Genomic DNA, 21,648 nt, shown 5'->3' with positions numbered 1-21,648 from the left:
TAAGGCTACAACCCTACCTAATATAATAAATATTATTATATATTTTGAAAATGAACAAAGTTTAGTTACAAAACTGGTTGTAGTTTAAGGCTACAAACTCACTCAATAAAATAAATATTACAACATATTTTGAAAATCTAATCGTTGAATTGCATATTCTTTACGCTCTTAATACACATGTCAAATTTTTTGTCAATTGGATATTATTTACTATATAATCTATAAGCTTATATTTTGAACATAATTTTAAATTACAAAAGCTTGCAATTTAAAAAAATTATTATTGATGACATAGCTATTAATCTTTAATTTTCTTGAAATTTTGCAAATGTGGAGGATATAAGAAGAAGATGTAATTTAATAGTGGATTTGTTAAAATTCACCTCCAATAAAAAGATATTGAGTAAAGTTATAGTCTAAGGTTACAACTAATTTTGTAACTAAACTTTGTTCTTTGAAAATCTAGCCGTTGAATTGCATGTTCTTTATGCTCTTAATATACAAGTCAAATTTTGTGTCAATCAGATATTATTTACTATATGATCTATAAGGTTATATTTTATGCATAATTTTAAACTATAAAAACTTGCAATTTAAACAATTTATTGATGACATAGTTGTTGATCTTTAATCTTCTAAAAATTCTGCAAATATGGAGGATATAAGAAAAATATGTAATCCAATTGCAGATTTGTCAAAATTCACTTCCAATAAAAATAAAGAAATGATATGTCTACAACATTTTTACAACAAATCCTAAGTGATAAATTGTTACTAGTTGTTATCGTTGGGGCAAAAAAGTAATCTTAGCGTTAGTTTGAAATTTGAATCAATAACAACTAATCACATGTGATTTATTGTAAAATATTATAAAAATGTTATAGACGTAATATCTCTCATAAAAATATATTGAGTAAGATTGCAGCATTAGACTACAATTAATTTTGTAACTAAATTTTATCCTTTTATTTATTTAGAGTATCAGCTCATAAGTAAATAAAAAATAAATAAAAAGTGTATTCAATATGCAATATTTCCACAAAAAAATAAAAATAAGGGAAAAAGCCAATAAAACTGGGGTATGCATTTGACATCAATTATTTTTACCAACTTATCTTTATTTTTACTATAAAGCACTTACTAGTATTATTCATAAATTTCACGGTACGATTTAAATTAACTTTTATCTTTTATCTCCTCCAAATTCACCAACAAGTTCTCAACATCAATAAAAACAAGCTATCTCAAATGTACACGCGTATTGCATAAACCAAAATTATTGTTGCTCTCTGCGGATTGACTTTTTTATATATAGACTATAGATATAGAAAACAAGCTCCTATGTCCTTTGGTCTGTAAGCTCTCTTCTCTCTCTGCTCCTTACAGGGCTTCGAGTTCTCTTAGGTATGTCTCTTTCCAAGCCTTTACATTTTATTTTGCCATTTTGAAATTTGGATTTGTCTGGGAAATTTTGTGGGGTCTAATCTTTGGTGCTCTGCGTCTAAGAGTCAGTCATGTTCAGATCTGTGTGGATTTGTCAAAGTGTTTGTATTTTTTCTGCTTCTGCATTCCTTTGCTTTTTTTTGTATATTATTGGTTGTGGGTTGGATTTGGAATGTTGGAGAGGTTGTGATTTTCGTTGGAATTTGATATCTGTTGACCCCGTGTTTTATTATTATTATTATTATTATTATTGTGTTGGGTCATGGTTAATTTGGATTTTGGAGATTTAGACAAAAATAATGTGGTTCCTATGAGCCTGTCCATTGTTTTGCTTCAGCCACTTCAAACTTCACTTGGGCTTGATGATTTTTCGTGTATATTTAAATTTTTGAAAGGAAAGCGAAAATGGAGGGATCTCAGAGCCATGAGGAACATCCATACATACCTAGAGATCTAAAGTTGCCAGGTTTCGTGCCAGGTGTCCTCTCACAGTCCACCATTGTTGGTTTCTATGCCGTCTCTTCCTTGCTCGTCGTTTCCACCATTTTCATCCTCTCCGGTTTGCTTCCTTTTACTCTTACATTTACTTAAAGTTCATTTCAATTTTTACTTATACCGAATTGATTTGTGTCACTGATTACTATAATGTTTAGAGCCACTTTCTGCTATCTTGATAAATTAGAGAATTGGAAGGGTTTAAACAGATCCTGATTTCTATGTTTTTTTAGCATTGTGATGCATGTTTTTTCCTGCCTGAATACTGAAATTATTGTTCCAATTTTGAAATAAGTTGGTACTTTTTCAATTATGAGAGGCCTCAGTTTGATGTTTGAACTGAGTAACAAACTAACAATGAGCGATGCATATGTAATGCTTGCAAAAGAAAAAAAGTAGGTGGGAAATGTTGGATGGAGTACAATATTTTGGGTCATCGGATTCTCAACTTTAAAGTGACGAATAATTAAGGGCATGTTTGGTAGGAGTATTTAAATATAGTTTTTTGTTTTCCAATCCATAAAATGGTAGGTCCACGCTTGAATTTATTGTTTGGCTAAAGATGTGTTTTTAGGATAATGTTTTTAATGGATTTGGCGTATCTCTAATATTTTTTTAACTGGACATGTCATTTTGTTTTAAATATACAATGGCAAGTAATAGTGGGTTTTACTCTCTACCTTTTATTTAGTTAATGGATGATGTGGTAGTTTCTCATTAAAACAAAATGAGATTATAGTTAAAAAAGTACTAAGGTAAGCCAAACTCGTTTTTAATGACATATTCCCTCCGTCCCAGTTTATTTGTCTTCTATTTCATTTTGAGGTGTCCCAAAATATTGTTCTGTTTCTAAAAATAAAAGTCATTAATTTACGTATGTTCCTATTATACCCCTACTTTATTTTCAAAACTATTTGAGAAGAAAACTAACAAATATTTAAAAAAATCAATCTAATTGGGGCATCTTTTTAGTTGTCTCATTAAGAATAACTCTTTTAAAAAAAAGTTGATAAATTTATTTAAGAGTAATTTTGTAAACTTATACATTTTTATAAGACAGACAAGATAATAAATAATATTCCTTTAAAAAGTTTGAATTATATTTCCACCATGCTACGTCTTAGTGGAAATCTCACATGCGATGCGTGTTAATCCACATTTTTGTGAACTATCAAGTGGTTCTACATGCTTTGGCCCCTCATTATACTTCGAGTAGAGTAACAACAGTTTGAACTTCATTTGCTTTTTTAATGGACTAAAACAAGGGTGTGCAAGCCATTAGACTATTACACCCTTGAATGAATACAACCATTAATATTTGTAAAAGAGATTGATATTTAGAGGCTCTTTTAGAATACATTATGTAGGAATGTCTCTGGTCTGGCCTCTGAACACTGTCTGGTTGGCCATCATCAGTTGGATTCTGTTTCTTAACAATTTAATCTGGTAGAGGAAGAAGGAGCTATGGCTGAGTTTTGATTTTTTAAGAATTGTCTTGAATGTTGATGTTCTTGATAATTTAATTTCTTTGTGGTGTATGTATCAATTTTTTTATTATTAAAATTTAAATCTCTTGTATATTGACAACTTGTATTGTCTTTTAGGAGCCTAATTGAATTAGTATGCCTTTTTTCTTTAACCAGGGAGATCACCCAAAAGATCCAAGACTGAAAGATGGCTCATGTGCTGGTGGGCTTTCACAGGCCTCACCCATATGATTCTTGAGGGTTATTTTGTTTTTTCTCCAGAATTTTATAAGGATAAAACTGCTTGTTACCTGGCTGAAGTTTGTAAGTTTCTCCTTGCAATTAAAATGGCCTCACCCCCAAACTGTTTATTAGTTCTCTAATTGTCAATAATCATTAATTGAAACCCACAGGGAAAGAATACAGCAAAGGTGATTCGAGATACGCAGCAAGGGATGCAGGAGTTGTTGCTGTTGAAGGACTAACTGCAGTGTTGGAGGGTCCAGCTAGCCTTTTAGCAGTGTAAGACCTACTGTATATCATGCTTCCAAAAAGAATCAATATTTATGCTCTTCTGTATTCTCGATTTGGAAATTTTACATGATAGTTTCTATCAGTGTTCATTACTCATATATTTGGAGAGTAGGTGCTATGCAATCCCTATCCCTCTTGCCAGACCAGATTATTGTGTGTGTGTGTGTGTGTATGCTTTCTGGTACTGTTGACTTTCCAGGCTTACTGTAGGAAGAGTAGAAATGAAAAAGTAGAAAAACCATTTAGAAATATGTTATATAAGTTTAACAAAATGAATGAATCAGTGAATGGAAGTGGAAGAAATGGATTTTGATTCTCCTTTCTAGTCTTGCTATTTCTATTCCTGTTTGAATTTGAGTTTGATTTGCAAATTTTTCTATTCACTCATCATTTTTCCTGTGCCATGGTTGCTGACACGTGGCAGGTATGCACTAGCTACTGGAAAGTCATACAGCTATATACTTCAGTTTGCCATTTCTCTTGGCCAGCTCTATGGAACTGCTGCATATTTCATAACCTCTTGGTTGGAAGGCGGTAACTTTGCTGCAAGCCCATTTTACTACTATGCATACTATATTGGAGCAAATGCTTCCTGGGTTGTAATACCCACACTCATTTCCATCCGTTGTTGGAAGAAGATTTGTGCGGCATTCCAAGTCCAAGGCCAGAAAAAGACAAAAGTCCGTTGAGTTGGTTTCTTTTGAATTCCTTGATTCTTGAAGTTTCCGAATTCTGATTATGGAAATTGTAGTTTCTTTTGATATGATAGTTTTCTCAGTGATGCACTTACCCGGGTGAATCAGAAACATTGACTCAAGGATTGCAGTCAGCAAAATAGACTTTTTTTTTATAGCACAGCTTTCCAAGTAATTACAAATTTCTTGCACTAAGATTGTTTTAGTGAATGGCTTGCTACGTTACCAATATTTCGAATTACAAGTTGACTCATTGATTGTATCTAATTGGTGTTCTTGGTGGCATGCATAATCCCTTAATTTTAACTTGGAAATTCTTGGTTCGTTGTGCTTATAATTTCAAACGCAGACAGTTGCATCTATTTGCAGCTCAGCAGACATGGATATTAACCCTATCAGTTGTTGTACTTGTACCACTTTATGATCTGAATCTCGGTAGCTCTTCTTTTGGGCGTCTTAACTCTCAACCTTATTCAGCAAAAAAAAAAACTCTCAACCTTGGATAATTGTGCCAAACCCTTGGATGGTTGTACTGTGCAGTTACTGCAGTATATGCTCTTGATGTTTAGACATGTAAGAAATGCTTTCTTTTATCTAAATTGGAGAGTTTATCTCATGCATTCTGTGCTATAAGAAGTTAGAACTAGTACAATAAACCGAGTCTAAAAAATTTAGTCCATTATTTTTTAGTATAACCTGACAATGTGCGCGTTACCAAGTATCATTTTCTTTATAAGACTTCTAAAGCTGTGAAACTTTCAAGCTTTTTCAGTAATGATTTTATTTTATGCTCCCAAAAAGAAAAAGAAAAAAATGTTATATCTGGAAGATTGGATCTCGTCAAAGATCCATTACTTTCCCTCAGATTAATGTTCTACAGAAAAGAAAGGATGCCATAACCACAACTACCATTGACTTGGCTCTCTTCGCAGTTAGCGACACGGTATTGGACTATCGGTCTTTTTCATTTTTATCTTTCAAAGAGACTAGTGTGAAAGCTCAAACTCGTGTTAGACTTCCACCCAAGTTTTAGAGTGCAGTCTTATTCTGTTACTGTCGTTAGTACAAGACTACCAAGTGGTCAATGGTGCATATTTCCCACTGCATCTTGCGTGCCCCACTTCACATAGCTGAGACCCCCCCAACCCCCATCTGGATTCTTTAGCTATTTACCCTTGTTTGTTTATAGTGTTAGCATCTTCAACTTTGTGCAAAGCTCGATCAAGCCAAATTAATCATGGATTTTACCTCTATAGAACTGAAGGTAATCTCTTGTAAAGATCTCAAATCCTTCAATCTCTTCCGGAAGCTATCGGCCTACGCTGTCGCTTCACTTATCAATGATAATGAAGTGAAGAAAAACCAAGAGCAACAACATCTACAGCGCCAAAAAACTCCAGTGGACAGAGTTGGAGATGGGAATCCTGAGTGGAATCATGTCATGCACTTTGATCTTAAACACATCTCACATCGTGATCACTGCAATCATTTTCTCCTCAAATTTGAGCTTCGCAGTGAAGGTATCGTTTTTGGAAACAAAACCATTGGTCAAGTCCAAGTTCCTCTCAAGGACTTGATTGATGAGTTTAATGGACCCGTGAGGTTTATCAGCTACCAAGTTCGAACTTGTGATAGTAATAAGCCTACTGGGGTCTTGAATTTTTCTTACAAGATAAATGGGAAAACCAAGATTGTTGAAGCTAGTGACAAAGTTCATTCTCCAACAACCGTGGAAGTTCAAAATCAGTCGAGGGATATACGATATCCTTCATTGGAGGATGTTCTTTCTCCTTCACCTCCAATTAACATCCCTTCCCCCAAGCTCAACCATTGGATACCAGGATCACCATCACTGATGCCACACTTAGCTCCTACCGGCTACCATAGAGTGCCTTATCATCCATATCATCCCATGCCGTCTATTCGAATTCCGGGGACATACTGGTACACGCCAGAGTCAATGAGTTATGGTTACACACTTACACCTTGTGTGGATACTCAGGGGTTAGACAACTGGGGAAGGTTGAAGATGATGCATCCAAGATAGGAGTAGGGAATGGGAGCTCTTCGCAGCTTTGTGGACTACTAGTGTGCCTATCATGTGGGCTTGCAGAATAATTCTAGGGACAACCAATCATACACCAAATTTTACAACTTGTTGATTTGTGCAATTGTGAGTGGTAAACATTTTATGCTTTTGCAACTCACCACTTTACATAAATCACTCACAATCTCACAATCTAACAAGTTGTGATCGGGGCTTGTAAGTTGTTACTAGTGTAGTTGCACGCCTTGCACTTGTAGGGGAACTATGCTGTTAGCTATAGCCTATAATATCCTTGTTAGCTGTAATGCCTGGTTTTATTTTGATGATCAAATATTGTATCCCGTTTGCAATGATACTAGGTTGATATCAATGCAATCCCTTTTCTGAGATGAGGTTCCTTAGAAATCAAAATATTAAGGAAGCCTCAAGGCCAGAAATTTGGTGTGGTTGAGAGCAAATACCAACTCTGTCCTACGTTGAATCACCTTTCTATAACGAAAGCAAACTCTGTTATTTCGGAAACAAAGCTTGTCATCTTTTGCTGACCTCGTAGCCTTCAACTTCAAGACCCATCGAATTTTCCTTTGCGTTACCCATTCAAGAAAAATCCAATTTTGTGCCGTATACGGTAAGTGTATAATTGACTTCATTTGTTGTCCAGCCCAAAATAGAAGGAAAACTATGTTCATAATCAATTGGTCAAAATTTAGTTTAGCAAAAAAAATTGGTCAAAATTTAAATTCCTTTTACCGTAGAAAAATGTTTTGTAAAAGAAATTAGCATCAGATGGTCAAAATTCTAGAATACTAGTTTATAAGACTATACTATACTCTCTTTTGAAATAGCAATTCTAGAATACTAGTGTAATTGTAAAACCCAGTCCAATGTTGGGACTTCTTCTTCTTTTTGAGTGAAAGTTTAGAACAAAGGGTGGGAGTCGGGACTTGAAAAATGTTGAAAAAAACTGCGTTCCTATTTTGTTTTACTTTGCTATTTGCAAAAAGATAAATAAATATCAAGTGATTTTTTTTCTTTGGAGAAAGAAAAATCAAATGAAATTGACCAAAAGGAATTTTCTTGCGCCAATCTGGACCTATGTGTAACCCATTGTGTCACATAAAAAATAGACAAATCAATATATATGTATGTATATAAAAGTAGAGATCTTATACGAGAGAGAACTTCTGCCATGTGGTGCTCTCTTTGAAAAGATGATTGAAATAATTTTTAAAGCCACAAGATAAGAACTAAAAAATAGAGACTTTCGGTTTCTTTTGTTCAATGTTTCAATACTTTTCTTATTAAAGAATAATGATTCTTTGTAAGAGTATTCATTTTATTTGGTTCAATGTTTCAAGCTAAAAACCTCTTGCAATTCTACTCCTTTATGTATACATGCCTATAACCATTCATGCCATCTCATCTCAAATACGGAAAATTATTGAATACTTCGAGAGTACTAAAAATGCGTACTCCCCCTTCTCACATGAATTGTGAGACCCATTATAAATTTAATTAGTGGGACCCACAATTACGTGAGAAAGGAGGGCACAATTTATGGTACTCTGAGAGTACCCAATAATTACCCCTCATATACATCCTAACCAAGAATGATGTAATATATCTTCAGCCTTTCAATGACACCTACCTAGCTCCAATTTCATCATTCCATCTCAACTCATATGAGTTGGCTATAACTAAGAAAGATGGCTTTGCTTTTTTTTATTGAGTGACAATGATGACTTGTTATTTTGATATCGAGGTCAGATGTTATGAGTTGTGTAATGGACGTGATTGGTTTCGGATCTTTAGGTTTTGGTGTGGGAAAGTTATTGTTGTATTTTGTTTTAGAACTAGATAGAAATAGAAAGAAACATTCTAATTGATTATTTATGAGCTTAGTTTTTTTTTTTTTTTTTTTTTTTTTAGAATTCATGATTTTTAGGTTTCTTTGTAGTTTTTATTACTATTTAGTGCAATATCGATATGAGCTATGACGATAAAAGTGAAAGTCAATGATGATTTTAGAGTATTTTTTGTGTTATTTTTTTATTTTTTATATGGAAGTCTAGCTAAAGGCAATTAAATATTTATAAATGGAAATGTTTTTAACAAATTTTTCTTTATTTTATCACTTTGTTTCATTGATATAATGAAATGGGTGTTTGAGATTTGTGTATAGCTATTTGGTTTTGCAAATTGAGTAGTAGAACAATTTCACTCCATATTCGGAAACTAATTCTATGACAACTTACATATATATATATATATATGAATTAAGTAAATTAAGTTTCAAAGTATTCAGCAATATTGTGGTAAAACATAAATATTATAAAAAAAATAATAATAAATGAGTGCTTATAGTCTCTTTTTGGTGCTTTCTTTGTATCTTGAGTGCTTATGTCTGAATGAATCCTTTTGGCTTGGGTTTTACCATATTTATAGTGCTGTTTGAAGATTCTTCCAAATCAAAAATCCACCACTTTGGTGCTCTGGGTACTAGAACCAGTGTTATGTCAAACATTGGTGGCTGGTTCTTCCCCTTTTGTCTTTTACTTCACTTTCCTGGGGACTGATAGTTGAAAGCCCACCTGCTAACTTTCCTCTAGTGGAAGATCCTTTCTAAGTAAGTCTAAATTCTTCTCTAAGATCAAAACTTCTCATTCTTTCCCCAAGGCCTTAAAAAGGACACCTCAAAGCTCTAAGATTTTGATGTTGACTCTTCATAACTTGTTTCTTTCCCTAAAATGGGGGCAAATTCCTTCTTGCTAATAGTGTGACCAGAAAGGCTCCTGGCCACCTTCCTTCTTGGTTCACTTGTTCTGCCTTACCCGAGGTCCTAGGTTCCTTTAACAAGTGTTGGCCCCAAAATCACCATCTGTCTCTATCACTCTCTTCTAGGTCATAGGAAGCTGATATTGACAAGACCTCATTCGCCCTTTGTGCCTCTTTTTACATAAGCATGTCATTTCCAAAGTTGTCCATGTCCTGGTTAGCGTCTTCCAACTTTTCTCAAGGATCTGTCCTCTGAGGCTAGCGGATCCTATGCAATCTGGACTCGGGTCCAATGCTCTTCTTTAGACTTTCTTAGGTATCATGACTTCCTTACATCCTTGGTCCAAGCCTTCCTCATCCCTCCTTTTCTAAGGCCCAAGACTTATTTTTCTTCTTCTTATAGGTCAGACTCTCCTTTTTCATTTTAAGGGCCAAGCTTTTTTCCTTTTCTCATTTCTGTGGGCTGGATCTTTCTTGCTTTTACGGGTTTTGCTTCTTTCTACATTTTGGACCTCAACATTCTTTTTTCTCACTTTTTTCTTTTTTTCTTTCTTCTCTATTGCTTTGCCTCTCTTTCTCCCTTTCTTTTTTTATTTCTTCACCTTTCTTTCTTCTTTGTGGCTATGAGTTTTAGGTTTGGGGGTGGTGATTGATTTGGGGTATGGGTTTCTTGGATTTTGTCTATGGTGGTTGATTGGATTTTGGCCGTGGGTTTCTTGGATTCTGGCCATGGGTTTGTGTCATTGATCGGATTGTGTGGTGGTTGTTGAGGTCCAAAATATCACAAGCATTGCGTCAAGGCCCAAAACATTACAAAATTAAAGTTTAAAACCCATTTGGGCCTTCAAAGAAGGGACAAGGCCCAAATCTGCCAATCAAGATCCACTTAAGATAAGTAGGAAGGGGTCCAAAACCATTAATGAGTAAGTTTTGGGCCTTAGAAAATAAAGGAAAAGGAAAAAGGAAGCCCAGCTTAGCCCTTGTGAGGGAAATTTGCTGGGGGGCCTAGAAAGGAACTAGACCAGGATGCCTTGGGACTCCCAAAATCCTGGGATCCTCAAGATATGCAAAAAGAAATCAATTGGGATTGGGATAACCCAAGGAAGCATGCTCATGGACACAAAGAACGAAGGTGGATATGTCCTATTAGTCACCCATGGTTCAGAAAAAAGCTGATGGCTTAGGAATCAGCACTTCAAAAAAGGAAGTCTGGTACCTCAGGGAATGCAAGAATGTGGACTATGAAGGAAGGTGGCTGAGGATCTTTCAGCCTGAGAGGAATCTGCCCATGTAGAGAAAATGACAAAAGGTGGAGCAGCCAAAATGGTGGGTATGAAAAGTAGCATCTAGAAGCCTTGGAAAAAGGAAATTAAAAGTCAGCCTTTAGGACCTCCAAAAGAGGAAGGTCAATTGGAAACTTTTGGGGAGGAAACCTCAAAAAGGGGAAAATAATAAGAAATAAGGAAGAGATTAGCCACCAATATTGCTGACACAACATTAGTTCTAATACCCAAGGCAGCAAATGGAGGGAATCAGTAGTACACCAAAAACCCTAAGAAGGCACTATAAAAGGGGATGGGGCCAACAGCAAAAAACATTTAGCAATAGTGAATCAAAGCAAAGAGATCCTTTGAAAAACTCCTTTAGAATTCAAAAAAATGAGAGAAGAGGGAAAACACTGTGAGGAATCCTGAGACAAACACTAGAGGATGCACTTGGATTCAAAAGGATTCAAACCTCACATGTCTTAGAAGCCTAGAAAGAGCTATCTAAGTCTGTGACTTTTGAACTTATTTGGATCTTGTGACATATCCCAGTAGAGAAAGGACCCGATGTACTAAAAACCTAAGGAATAATGAAACATTATTTATCATTTTGAGGATCCAAACATCTTATTTTCCTTATTTACTATTCCTTTACTATTCCTTACTATACAATACATATATATTTTGTATGTATGGATGTGTATGTGTTGTAGGACCTATTTTTTGTGCGCAACTTGGTTCGTAATTAGTTCAACATAGTTGCGGTGAACCATGCCCAGTCCACCAAATAACAAATATCAAGCTCAGGATCCTTGTTTCTATTTGGGCCTAGGTATTGTAGAAAAAAAAGAACCCACAAAATCACCATCTATCTCTATCACTCTCTTTTGGGTCATAGAAAGCTGATATTGACAAGACCTCCTTCGCCCTTCGTGCCCCTTTTTACATGAGCTTGTCATTTCCAAAGCTGTCCACGTCCTAGTTGGCGTCTTCCAGCTTTTCTCGAGGATCTGCTCTCTAAGGCTGGTGGATCCTATACAATCTAGGCCCAAATCCTACTCACTTCTTTGGACTTTCTTAGGTATCATGACTTCCTTACATCCTTGGGCCAAGCCTTCCTCATCCCTCCTTTTCTAAGGCCCAAGACTTATTTTTCTTATTCTTATAGGTCAGGCTCTCCTTTTTCATTTTAAGGGCCAAGCCTTTTTCCTTTTCTCATTTCTGTGGGCTAGATCTTTCTTACTTTTACAGGTTTGGCTTCTTTCTACATTTTGGACCTCAACCTTCTTTCTTCTCCCACTTTTTTTCTTTTTTTCTTTTTTTCTTTCTTCTCTATTGCTTTGCCTCTCTTTCTCCCTTTCTTTTTTCTTTCTTCACCTTTCTTTCTTTTTTGTGGCTGTGAGTTTAATGAGTTTGGCCGTGGGTTTGGGGGTGGTGATTGATTTTGGGTGTGGGTTTCTTGGATTTTGTCTATGTTGGTTGATTGGATTTTGGCTGTGGGTTTCTTGGATTGTGTGGTGGTTTTTGTGAGTTTGGCCGTGGGTTTGGTGGTGGTGATTGATTTTAGCTGTGGGTTTCTTGGATTTGACCATGGGTTTATGTCATTGATCGGACTTTGTGGTGGTTTTTGGTAGTGGGTTGTACATGGTGACAATGGGTGGTTGTTGAGTGTGATTGGGTTTTGGGTGTGGTGGTTGGTAGTTTGAGTTTTGGGTGGCTGGTTGGTATGGTGGTGCTAGAGGGTGCTTTGTGGGTTTGCTAGGTTGCTTGCTTTGTATTTGAGAAGAGAAAGAGACGAAGAGGAAGAGAGAGAAAGAGATGAGGAAGAATAAAAAAAATATATATTTAAATGAAGTAGCTAAAAAAAAACCTTTGATGTTGGGTGTGTTGTAAAATGGTAAGTTAAAATAGATAAAATGGCTTTTTGTGATGCCAAAAAGTTAAAAATGTGCCTCCACCAATGTGGATGCTTTAAGGGAATGATAAATTAACTAGAATTTTCATCTGCTATTAAGGCCCCATTTGTTTTTGTGTAAACTATAAAGTATAGTTTGGAAAATGTTTACTAACTAATTTTAGACATTTAGAGTCGTTGAAAAACTTTGTCAAATGGAAATCATTTTCCATTAACTAGTAGGGAGTGGTAATTAAACTGAAATTTTCAAATGTTATTAAGGTCTTGTTTATTTCAGCATAAAACATCTTCCAAAAAATATTTTCCTAATTTTCAAATATTTAGGTGGTTAAAAAACTTTATCAAATTTAATTAATCATTTTCCATTGACCAAGAAAAACTCCCATCTTTAAAAATGCTTTACATCCTTATAGGAGCATTAAGTATTCTCAACTTCAAGAGAACACCCCCCCCCCCCAAAAAAAAACAAAAAAAAAAAAAAAAAAAAAACTTTAACATTACCAAAATACCACATAATCCAAAATGATAAAAATACCACTTAAATTTCCAAAATGATCAAAATACTTTTAACTCCAAAATGACTAAAATACTTCCTTTAGCCTTGACAATTATGAAAATACTCCATAAAAAACATCTAAGATGATAGAAGTACCCAAAAATTATCAAAACGCTATCAAAACCTCCAAAATTCGCTTTGAAAATCTTCAAATGGTCAATATACCGTTGAAACCATTTAATATAACAAAAATACCTCCCAAAACCTTTTAAATGATCAAGATACTCAGAAAACCCTTAAAATGACAAAAGCCATAATTCCCTTAGCCAGTGTTTGTTTGGGGTGAAAAGAGAGAAAATGGAGAATGAGGGAAGGAATATGGAGAGAAAAATGTGATCTTTTATTGTTTGGTTGGAGTAAAAGGGAGGAAAGAAAATGGTGTGGATTAATTTTTCCACCTTGGCCCACCACTTTTTTATTCTCCAAATTGGAGAGAAAAGATGAGAGGAAATGGTAATGATAGTCTACAAAATTACCCTTACTTTTTCGTTTTACTTTTAATGAGTAGGGCATAAAAGTAATTTATTTTTTATTCTCCCACTTTCCCATTGTCTTTACAAAACATACATAATAATTAAAAATACAAATATCATTTTCTATCTTCCCAACTAAACAAAGTCTTAAACGTGAACTTCGCGGCTGCAGTAGGGAGGCTTTATTCATAGACAGGCTCTATTCATTTCCTAAAACACTTTTGGACATGCACTGGTTTTGTTTTGTTTTTTTTTTTTTTTTTTTTTTTTTTTTTTTTTTTTTTTAATTTAAGTAAATCTAAAGCCAGCCATCATGCTTTTATAAGTGACAACTAAAAAATTGTCCAAAAAAGAAAAAAAGAAAAGAAAAAAAGAGTGAACTAAAAAAAAGGCTGATGTTTCAGTCTTTCCTTAAAAAGGAAGAAACAAAGCTGTGCTTGATATTCATTCTCCAAGTAATCGCTCTTTCCCATAAAGGACCAAGCTGCAAACAAGCAGTGATGGTTTCAGAAAAGTGAGACTACCATCTAGCTAGGTTCTTCCCCTATAACACCCCCAACGCCCTATTATTTTTATAATTCCCTTTCAGTCAAGATTGGGGAGCACGTTCCTTAGGATTATTTTGGGAACTTTGGTGCTTCTTTTGTGTTCTGGGACATTTTGAGAAACATCTTCGAAGGTTTCATGGCATTTCAATAATCAGAAGCATGTGCGCCGTTTATCTTATTTTTCATCCCTAGCTCTAGCTAGCTAGGAACAAAACCAATCATCTCTATAAATATATATATATATATATATATATATATATTTATATGATAGCTTGATGGTATTATTGTATTAATGAACTTTGTATGATACTAGTACTTCTGCATGAATGACTAACATTTACAAGATGCATCATGTATTTCCTAAATGCCTGCTCAGTAGGTATTCCTTTAATAGTTGACAAGGTTAGAAATAGCTATCGTTTTGAGATGGAAACTGTTAACTCAATAATGGAACTTGGTCTAAACCTAGCCACTCGTTTTGATTTCTCGAACCTGTTTATGCCAAATCGGTACATTGAAGTCTCATGTTGATGTTATATAATACTAATGTCTCTTCCTCGCTGCTATTGTTGCTTTTTTGTTTTTTTTGTTTTTGGTTAAAATTGTAAATATGTTGATTGATGAAGTTGTGTTGTAAGATATTTCTTTCAAATTACAATCATTTTCTTTATTAATTTTTTTAGGACAACATTAATTTAGCTACAAAATTGGTTATACCTAATCTAAGGCTACAACCTTACTTAATATCATTTTAATGGATGTAAATTTCGACAAATCTACTATTGGATTACATTTTCTGTTTATATCTTTCATACTTGCAAAAGTTTTAAAAAATTAAATATCAATAGCTATGTCATCAATAAATTGTTTAAATTGCAAGTTTTTGTAGTTTAATACTATGCATAAAATATAAACTTATAGATCATATAGTAAATAATATCTGATTTACACAAAATTTGACATATGTATTAAAAGCTAAAGAATATACAATCCAACGGTTTGATTTTCAAAATATGTAATAATGTTAATTTTTTTATCTTTCATACTTGCCAAAGTTTTAAAAAAATTAAATATCAATAGCTACGTCATTAATAAATTGTTTAAATTGCAAGTTTTTGTAGTTTAATATTATGCATAAAATATAAACTTATAGATCATATAGTAAATAATATTCGATTTACACAAAATTTGACATATGTATTAAAAGCTAAAGAATATACAATCCAACGGTTTGATTTTCAAAATATGTAGTAATATTAATTTATTTAAAGGAAGTTATAACCTTAAGTTACAACTTACAACTAATTTTGTAACTAAATTTTGTCTTTTTTTTAATTAGTATATTAAATAAGGACAACGTTTGACTACAAACTAATTTGTAGCCAATAACTACAACTCCATTCAATATCTTTTAATTGAATGTGAATTTTGTAAAATCTACCATTAAATTACATTTTTTTTCTTATCTCCTCTATATTTGCAAAAATTTCAGATGATCAAAGATTAATAGCTAGGTCAACTATCAAATATTTAAATTTCAAGTTTTTATAGTATAAAATTATGCATAAAAATAAGTTATTGGATCGAATAGTTAATAACACCTAATGATTGGTAAGAAATTTGACATGCGTGTTAAGAACAAAAAGAATATGCAATCCAACAATTAAAATTTTAAAATATTTATCCATGTTAATGTTTTTAGTGGAGCAATTAGGTACAGCCAAATTCATAACCAAATTTTGTGTACTAAATAATTGAAACAATAACAATGCAAAATGAAAATGGAACGGCAATACTTTGGTAGAATTGGAATACCACTTTCCTTTTTGAATAAAAGAATAAATTACATTTACAGAAAGGAAGGACATAAAAGAATGATATATTATAACTAGATGAATTTTTTTATTTCAAAATGTCTGATGAAATGAAATATCCTTTCCAAAAAAAGAAATGGAAGCAAAGCGAATACAAATTTTTTATCTCAGTTTTTGTGTTTCACTTTATACTCTGTAAGTCACAATTTGCTATTTTTTTTTTTAATTTCTAATTTCTTTATGAAATAACCAAATCGTATAATAAAAAATAATATATAAAACATATGTCAAATTGTAATTAGTAGAGTACAAAGCAGAGCACCAAAAGTGAGATAAATGATTTGTGTTTGAAGCAAATGTGATTATAGTTACGCTACGTATGTCTACACCACAAACTGTATTATCTAATTTTACCTAAAATTAAATTCATTCTTGTAACCCTCGATTTATTCATTTCAGTGCAATTTATAATTTAACCTTAAATTTAATGCATGTTTTGTAAAACAAAATTTTAAATATAGTTTTTTATAAATACAAAAGAATTTCATTCTCTAGCATCTGTTTCATGAAAACTGTTTTTTATCATCATACCTAAGATACTAATTTTTTTTTTTTTTTTGAAAGGGATACTAATTAATTTTCAGTATAAAAGAGTTTGAATTTCAAACCTCTTATTCATCAACAATAAAATTTACCGTATCTAATTGGAACTCACTTTTTCTAAAGTTTCTTTCATAGAGTAAGTATAACACAACCACCTAATGGGACAAGGAATCCTCATATGCTTTTTCTATCACTCTGAATGGCTTTAACTTTCACCGCCTAAAGTCCTTTTGAACCCCTTTTTTTATTTATTTTAAAATAGAAAAAGGAAAAATAAATGTGCCCTTCCTACCGCAGGAGATTCTTTTTATCTGTCTTTGTGGTATTATTTAACAAGAGGCAAACAATTTTTTACGTGAAGTTTTAATTTTCTTCTTTAAAATTAAAAAGTTATTAGAAACATATTTATATTTTTTTTTTTTTGGAAAATTACACTTTATCACTTTAAATTATATACTCAATTACATTTTGCATCACAAACTTTTTGAATGTTGCATCCTAAACTATGATCTTTGTTATATTTTGCACCCTGACATCAAACTTATTATTAACTTGGATAAAAAAATATGGCACCACATGAAAAAACCTAATTATCCATCTTCTTAATCTCCTTAAAAAAAATTATATTTTACTATTCTAAACAATATTTTTTTTTACACTTTGTATCTTAAACTTTAAATTTCTGTCCAAGCTAACAACAAGCTTAACATTAGAGTGCAAAATATATAATAAGGGTTATAGTTTAAGGTGCAAAACATGCATTTAAAAGTTTATGGTGCAAAATATAATATAGAGTATAGTTTAAAAATAAAACATAATTTCCTTTTTTTTTAATAAGACGACAGAACCCATAAATGGTTTAAATGGTATTAGTATGAGTAATGGGATTTATGAGAGTTTTTGTTTTGAAAAAAATTATATTGTAACCACTGTAATCATAATCAAGCATTTTTATTAGTACAAGTAATAACATAATGAGAAATTTTATTTTGAAAAAATTATATTTCAAACACTATAATTTAGGAAGGTTTTAAACTTTAAAGTTCCTTTATATTTATAATATTAGACATTATAGTTTAAGGGCTTTTAAGTTAAAATAAATAATTTCATAAGTATTTCATTTAATTCAAACTCTCTCTTCTTTCTCTCCATCATTATTGACCTTAGGGCATATCCGCATATGGTTTGAAAGTAATTGAAACACATTTTAAATCAAAGGTTTAGTTTGAAACTTCCCTCAAATTACATGATCTAACTTATAAACTATAGAGTTTAATTTAAAATCCCCACAAAATTTAGGGTTTAAAATGTAATTTCTTGTGTGATGGTTGATATGGTAAATGGATGTAATATTGACTAGCTCTTATCTCTTTATTTATTTATTTTTCCTTGTACCAGCAACAATTTTGTCGATCAATGGAAGTAGTATTGACTAACTCTCCACACAATTTTGCGTTTGGAGATTTTTGAAGAGACTTTTAGAATTTAGAGTGCGTTTTTTAATTTAATTTTTTATTGTAATTAAACTTATTTGTTTATTCTTTGGTTGGGGGAATTTGTTTCTTTATTGAAAGTTAGTTATAATATAATTGTATCTAGAAAAAAAAATGAAGTTTTTAACATCAGTATATAAACAAGTAAGGTTTTTTTTTTTTTTTGAGAGAGACTAAAAAAATAAGTTAAAAGTAAAAGTTTTAGGCAAAAACACCTTAAGTTTCGTCACATGACTATTCCATGCAGATAATCTTGTGTGTAGCATATATCATGTCAATTAAATTGTTTTCTCAACAGTACTTCTCATCACATTAAATGATAGAAAAGAATTCTGTAACTTACATTAAAATAAATACATTAACAACTGGTTTTTTTACACCGTCGTTCATATAGAACTTTCACTCACTCAGTTAGGCATACCACAAACACAAAAGAAATGAGGGGTTGTAAAAAATTCTGTAACATTTTCAATGCCCTAGACTTATTGGATAGGAAAACAAACCTAATTATAAATTGTGTTAAAGAATGCATTATCACTTTTCAATGCCAAAGTAAAATTTCTTGTATTTTTCAAAGAGCAAATTAAGTATGCTTGCCTTTCAATTTGCTACTATCAGGATATTAAGTCATTCAATAATATATATATATATATATATATATATATATGTGTGTGTGTATGTATTTTTTTAGTATTTAACAATGAATATATTTATAGTGGGTAGTGGTGCACCCACATTTTCACTTACTTTCTCCAAAGGATTAGAGAAAGTGTTTGGGAACACCAGGGAGCAAGCCTAGTGGAAGAAAGCTCTTGCAATTTTTTTGTTTTTTTGAGAAGAAAGAAACCTTTTGTGATCATTATATCAGCGAGTTCGAAAATCGTAAGATTAAGTAGCAGTAAACCTTATTAATATATTAATATAGTCTCATGTCATAATGCAATACAAAAGTTTAAGTGTAGTAGTAAGCCCCATTAATTAATATATTCACGTTATCTCATGGCATAACGCAATACGGGAGATTAAGTGGCACGGATGCATAAACCACACTTGCAAATCCCTTTCTTTTCCGTTTTGAAAATATATATATAAATATATATATATATATATATATTTTTTTTTTTTTGTGGTTTCTATCCAATACAACGGAAACAGGATATAACTTCTCCAATATTAGGCTTATACCACGTGTGTTAGTAAAAGGAGATTGCTGCCCTTTGAAGCTTTTTGTTTAGTTTGCTCCATTTCATCACGCACTATTACTCCACTCACTGATTCACGCAAACAAAAGCAGCAGCTTTTGTATTCTATATAAACCCCATCAAAGGCTTCATTATTCCTTCATGCTAACGTAGCTTTTACAACCCTCTCTAGTACTCACAACTTGATGAGCTTGAGCTTTCTTTGATAATATCCTCCATTTTTGTTTCAATCGGTTTTATTTTTCTTAATTTCGTGGGTTTCTTTGACCCTCATCTTAAGCTTAATTAATTAGAAAAATGAAGAACAAGGCTTCTGTTATCATCAAACAGATTATGGCTGCGTTGAGTTCTATAGCTAAAGCCAAGTCAATAGCTATCAAGAACAAAACAAGCGCATTCAAAGCTCGCCTTATAATGTTCTCCTTGTTGAAGCAAAAGAAGGTTATAATGGATTCACTCTCCCACAAGATCCATAGACTTCTTGGACAGAATGACAAAGAAAACAACGACGAGATAGGTGAGCAAAGCATGGCCATAGTTCTCTACAACGCCATGAGAAACAAGTCGCAAGCGAGCTCGAGTCACACCCAGCTGATCGAGAAGGCCGAGGCTGATGATGATGATGACGATGATGATAAGTACCCAGATCTCAGGCACTCGTTGTTTGATGAAGAGGATCTCGAGTTTGAGGATCAGGGTGGGTCCATTATTGATCTGGTAAGGAATGCCAGGGAGGAAGGTGAGAATTTTAATCTGGAAGATGAGATCGATCATGTTGCGGACTTGTTCATTTTGAGGTTCCATAAACAGATGCGCATGCAAAAGCTGGACTCGTTCAAAAGGTACCAAGAGATGCTTGAGAGAAGTCTTTGAAGATCAATACTCAAGAATAGGGAAAGGTGAACCTGCTGCCATTATGTCATAACGTTTATAACCACAACATGAAATCTTTGATGATCAATGCTAGCCAGCTCGATCAAGAAAAGAGCGATGTGTATATGGGCTGTCTTTCTTTTACTTCGATTCGGTCCATAGCCTGTTTTCTATCAAAAGTTTTATATGTATCAGTTTATATCTTCTTCTTTAATTAGCTTCTACAGTTCTTGGGTCTCTTTGGATTGTTATGGGTACTTTGACATATGAGGTTGTAACACTCTTTAACACTAGTGTATATTTTTGATGTGGAATAAAAGCTTAATTTAGCCAGCCAGATCTGTTTGTTTTCATGGCTATAACATTTGAGGAAAGATCCAGTCAATTCATTTCTCTTTCTTTTCTTTTCTTTTCTTTTCTTTTACCTCTTTATATTTAGTTTTTAATTTATATATTGATGATCTTCTCTTAGTTCTCAACAATAAAAGGCTCTGAAACAATGATTAGCAACATTGGTTAGTGACGTATTGGCATCGTTGTTATTAACTTTTATGCTATGACCATATGATAGGAACTAAAATCTTATGTCCCTTCCAATTTATACTCCTTCAAAAATGTCATTTTCTCAACAAAAAAGAAAATCATACGTCATGTGTTTATTATTTATTTTCAAAATTTTAGTAAATTTAAATAGAAAAAAAAATGACGTAGGTGAAAGTGGAACAGATCAATTTAAAACGATAAAGGAAATTGTCAGGCCATAAAAACTATACATGAGCTGTTGCTCGCTGTAAAAGTTCAAAAATATTTAAAATATGTTTTAAGGCTTTTGTTGAGACAACTTTTGTCTTTAGAAGACGACGCGTCTTTACAAACTCTTTCGGTAATGTCCACGTCGAAGTGTGTTACTATAACATTACTTTAAGTAAAGTTGAAGTTAAAAAACAAAAAGCTTAATATGAAGGATGCAAATTAGTAAGTAACCTTTACAGCTGATGTGTAACCAATAACATTCATTTATATTTTATCAAAAAATAAAAATAATAATAATAATAATAACAACATTCATTTATAATGTTGTTTAAATCTACTAATCATATTCTATTTTTAATAATTCAATAAATTATGGATATTTTTATTAAAAACACTAGAAAATACTAATCAGTTAAGTTATAAAGCTCTTCGCACCAATTACATTCTTTGTCACGTTAGTTTGTATAGATGTAATGAAATTTTTAACATATTTTAAAATTTTCCAAACAAAAATATTTTAACTTTATAGTGTTAGAAAATGTTAAAATTACTACAAATTTTATTACAATATCCTTGAAACCTTTTTTAGTATTTTACACCTCAACAATTTACTACATGTTTTTATTATTATTAAATGATTCATGTAGGGTCTCGTTTTTCAGCCCAATACCACACGGTGGGTGGGATCTTGGACCAGC

The 21,648-nt window shown here is 32.6% G+C and overlaps 3 protein-coding genes across 4 annotated transcripts; all 3 read left to right on the top strand.

The window, feature by feature from the left end:
- The first annotated feature begins 1,264 nt into the window (after positions 1–1,264).
- LOC115982201 (probable 3-beta-hydroxysteroid-Delta(8),Delta(7)-isomerase) lies at positions 1,265–4,970 on the top strand. Of its 2 annotated transcripts, none has more exons than XM_031104735.1 (5): positions 1,265–1,404; positions 1,839–2,002; positions 3,582–3,728; positions 3,818–3,926; positions 4,363–4,970. In XM_031104735.1, the coding sequence occupies exons 2-5, from the start codon at positions 1,849–1,851 to the stop codon at positions 4,625–4,627; spliced, it is 675 nt and encodes a 224-aa protein (XP_030960595.1). In that variant the 5' UTR covers positions 1,265–1,404; positions 1,839–1,848; the 3' UTR covers positions 4,628–4,970. The 2 variants fall into 2 exon arrangements, with proteins under 2 accessions (XP_030960595.1, XP_030960596.1); XM_031104736.1 differs by having other exon boundaries at positions 1,280–1,404; positions 1,844–2,002.
- Positions 4,971–5,777: 807 nt separating this feature from the next.
- On the top strand, positions 5,778–7,124 carry LOC115982227 (protein SRC2 homolog). The gene has a single exon (XM_031104767.1). It carries the CDS (start codon positions 5,871–5,873, stop codon positions 6,678–6,680), a length of 810 nt encoding a protein of 269 aa, XP_030960627.1. The 5' UTR covers positions 5,778–5,870; the 3' UTR covers positions 6,681–7,124.
- A 12,359-nt stretch (positions 7,125–19,483) lies between these two features.
- LOC115982336 lies at positions 19,484–20,526 on the top strand. The gene has a single exon (XM_031104912.1). It carries the CDS (start codon positions 19,622–19,624, stop codon positions 20,195–20,197), a length of 576 nt encoding a protein of 191 aa, XP_030960772.1. The 5' UTR covers positions 19,484–19,621; the 3' UTR covers positions 20,198–20,526.
- The last annotated feature ends 1,122 nt before the right edge of the window (positions 20,527–21,648 follow it).

Source organism: Quercus lobata, chromosome 3 (assembly GCF_001633185.2).
Source record: "Quercus lobata isolate SW786 chromosome 3, ValleyOak3.0 Primary Assembly, whole genome shotgun sequence".
Taxonomy (NCBI): domain Eukaryota; kingdom Viridiplantae; phylum Streptophyta; class Magnoliopsida; order Fagales; family Fagaceae; genus Quercus; species Quercus lobata.
The sequence above is the reverse complement of the archived record's forward strand: the minus strand, read 5'-3'. Positions and strand labels throughout refer to the sequence as shown.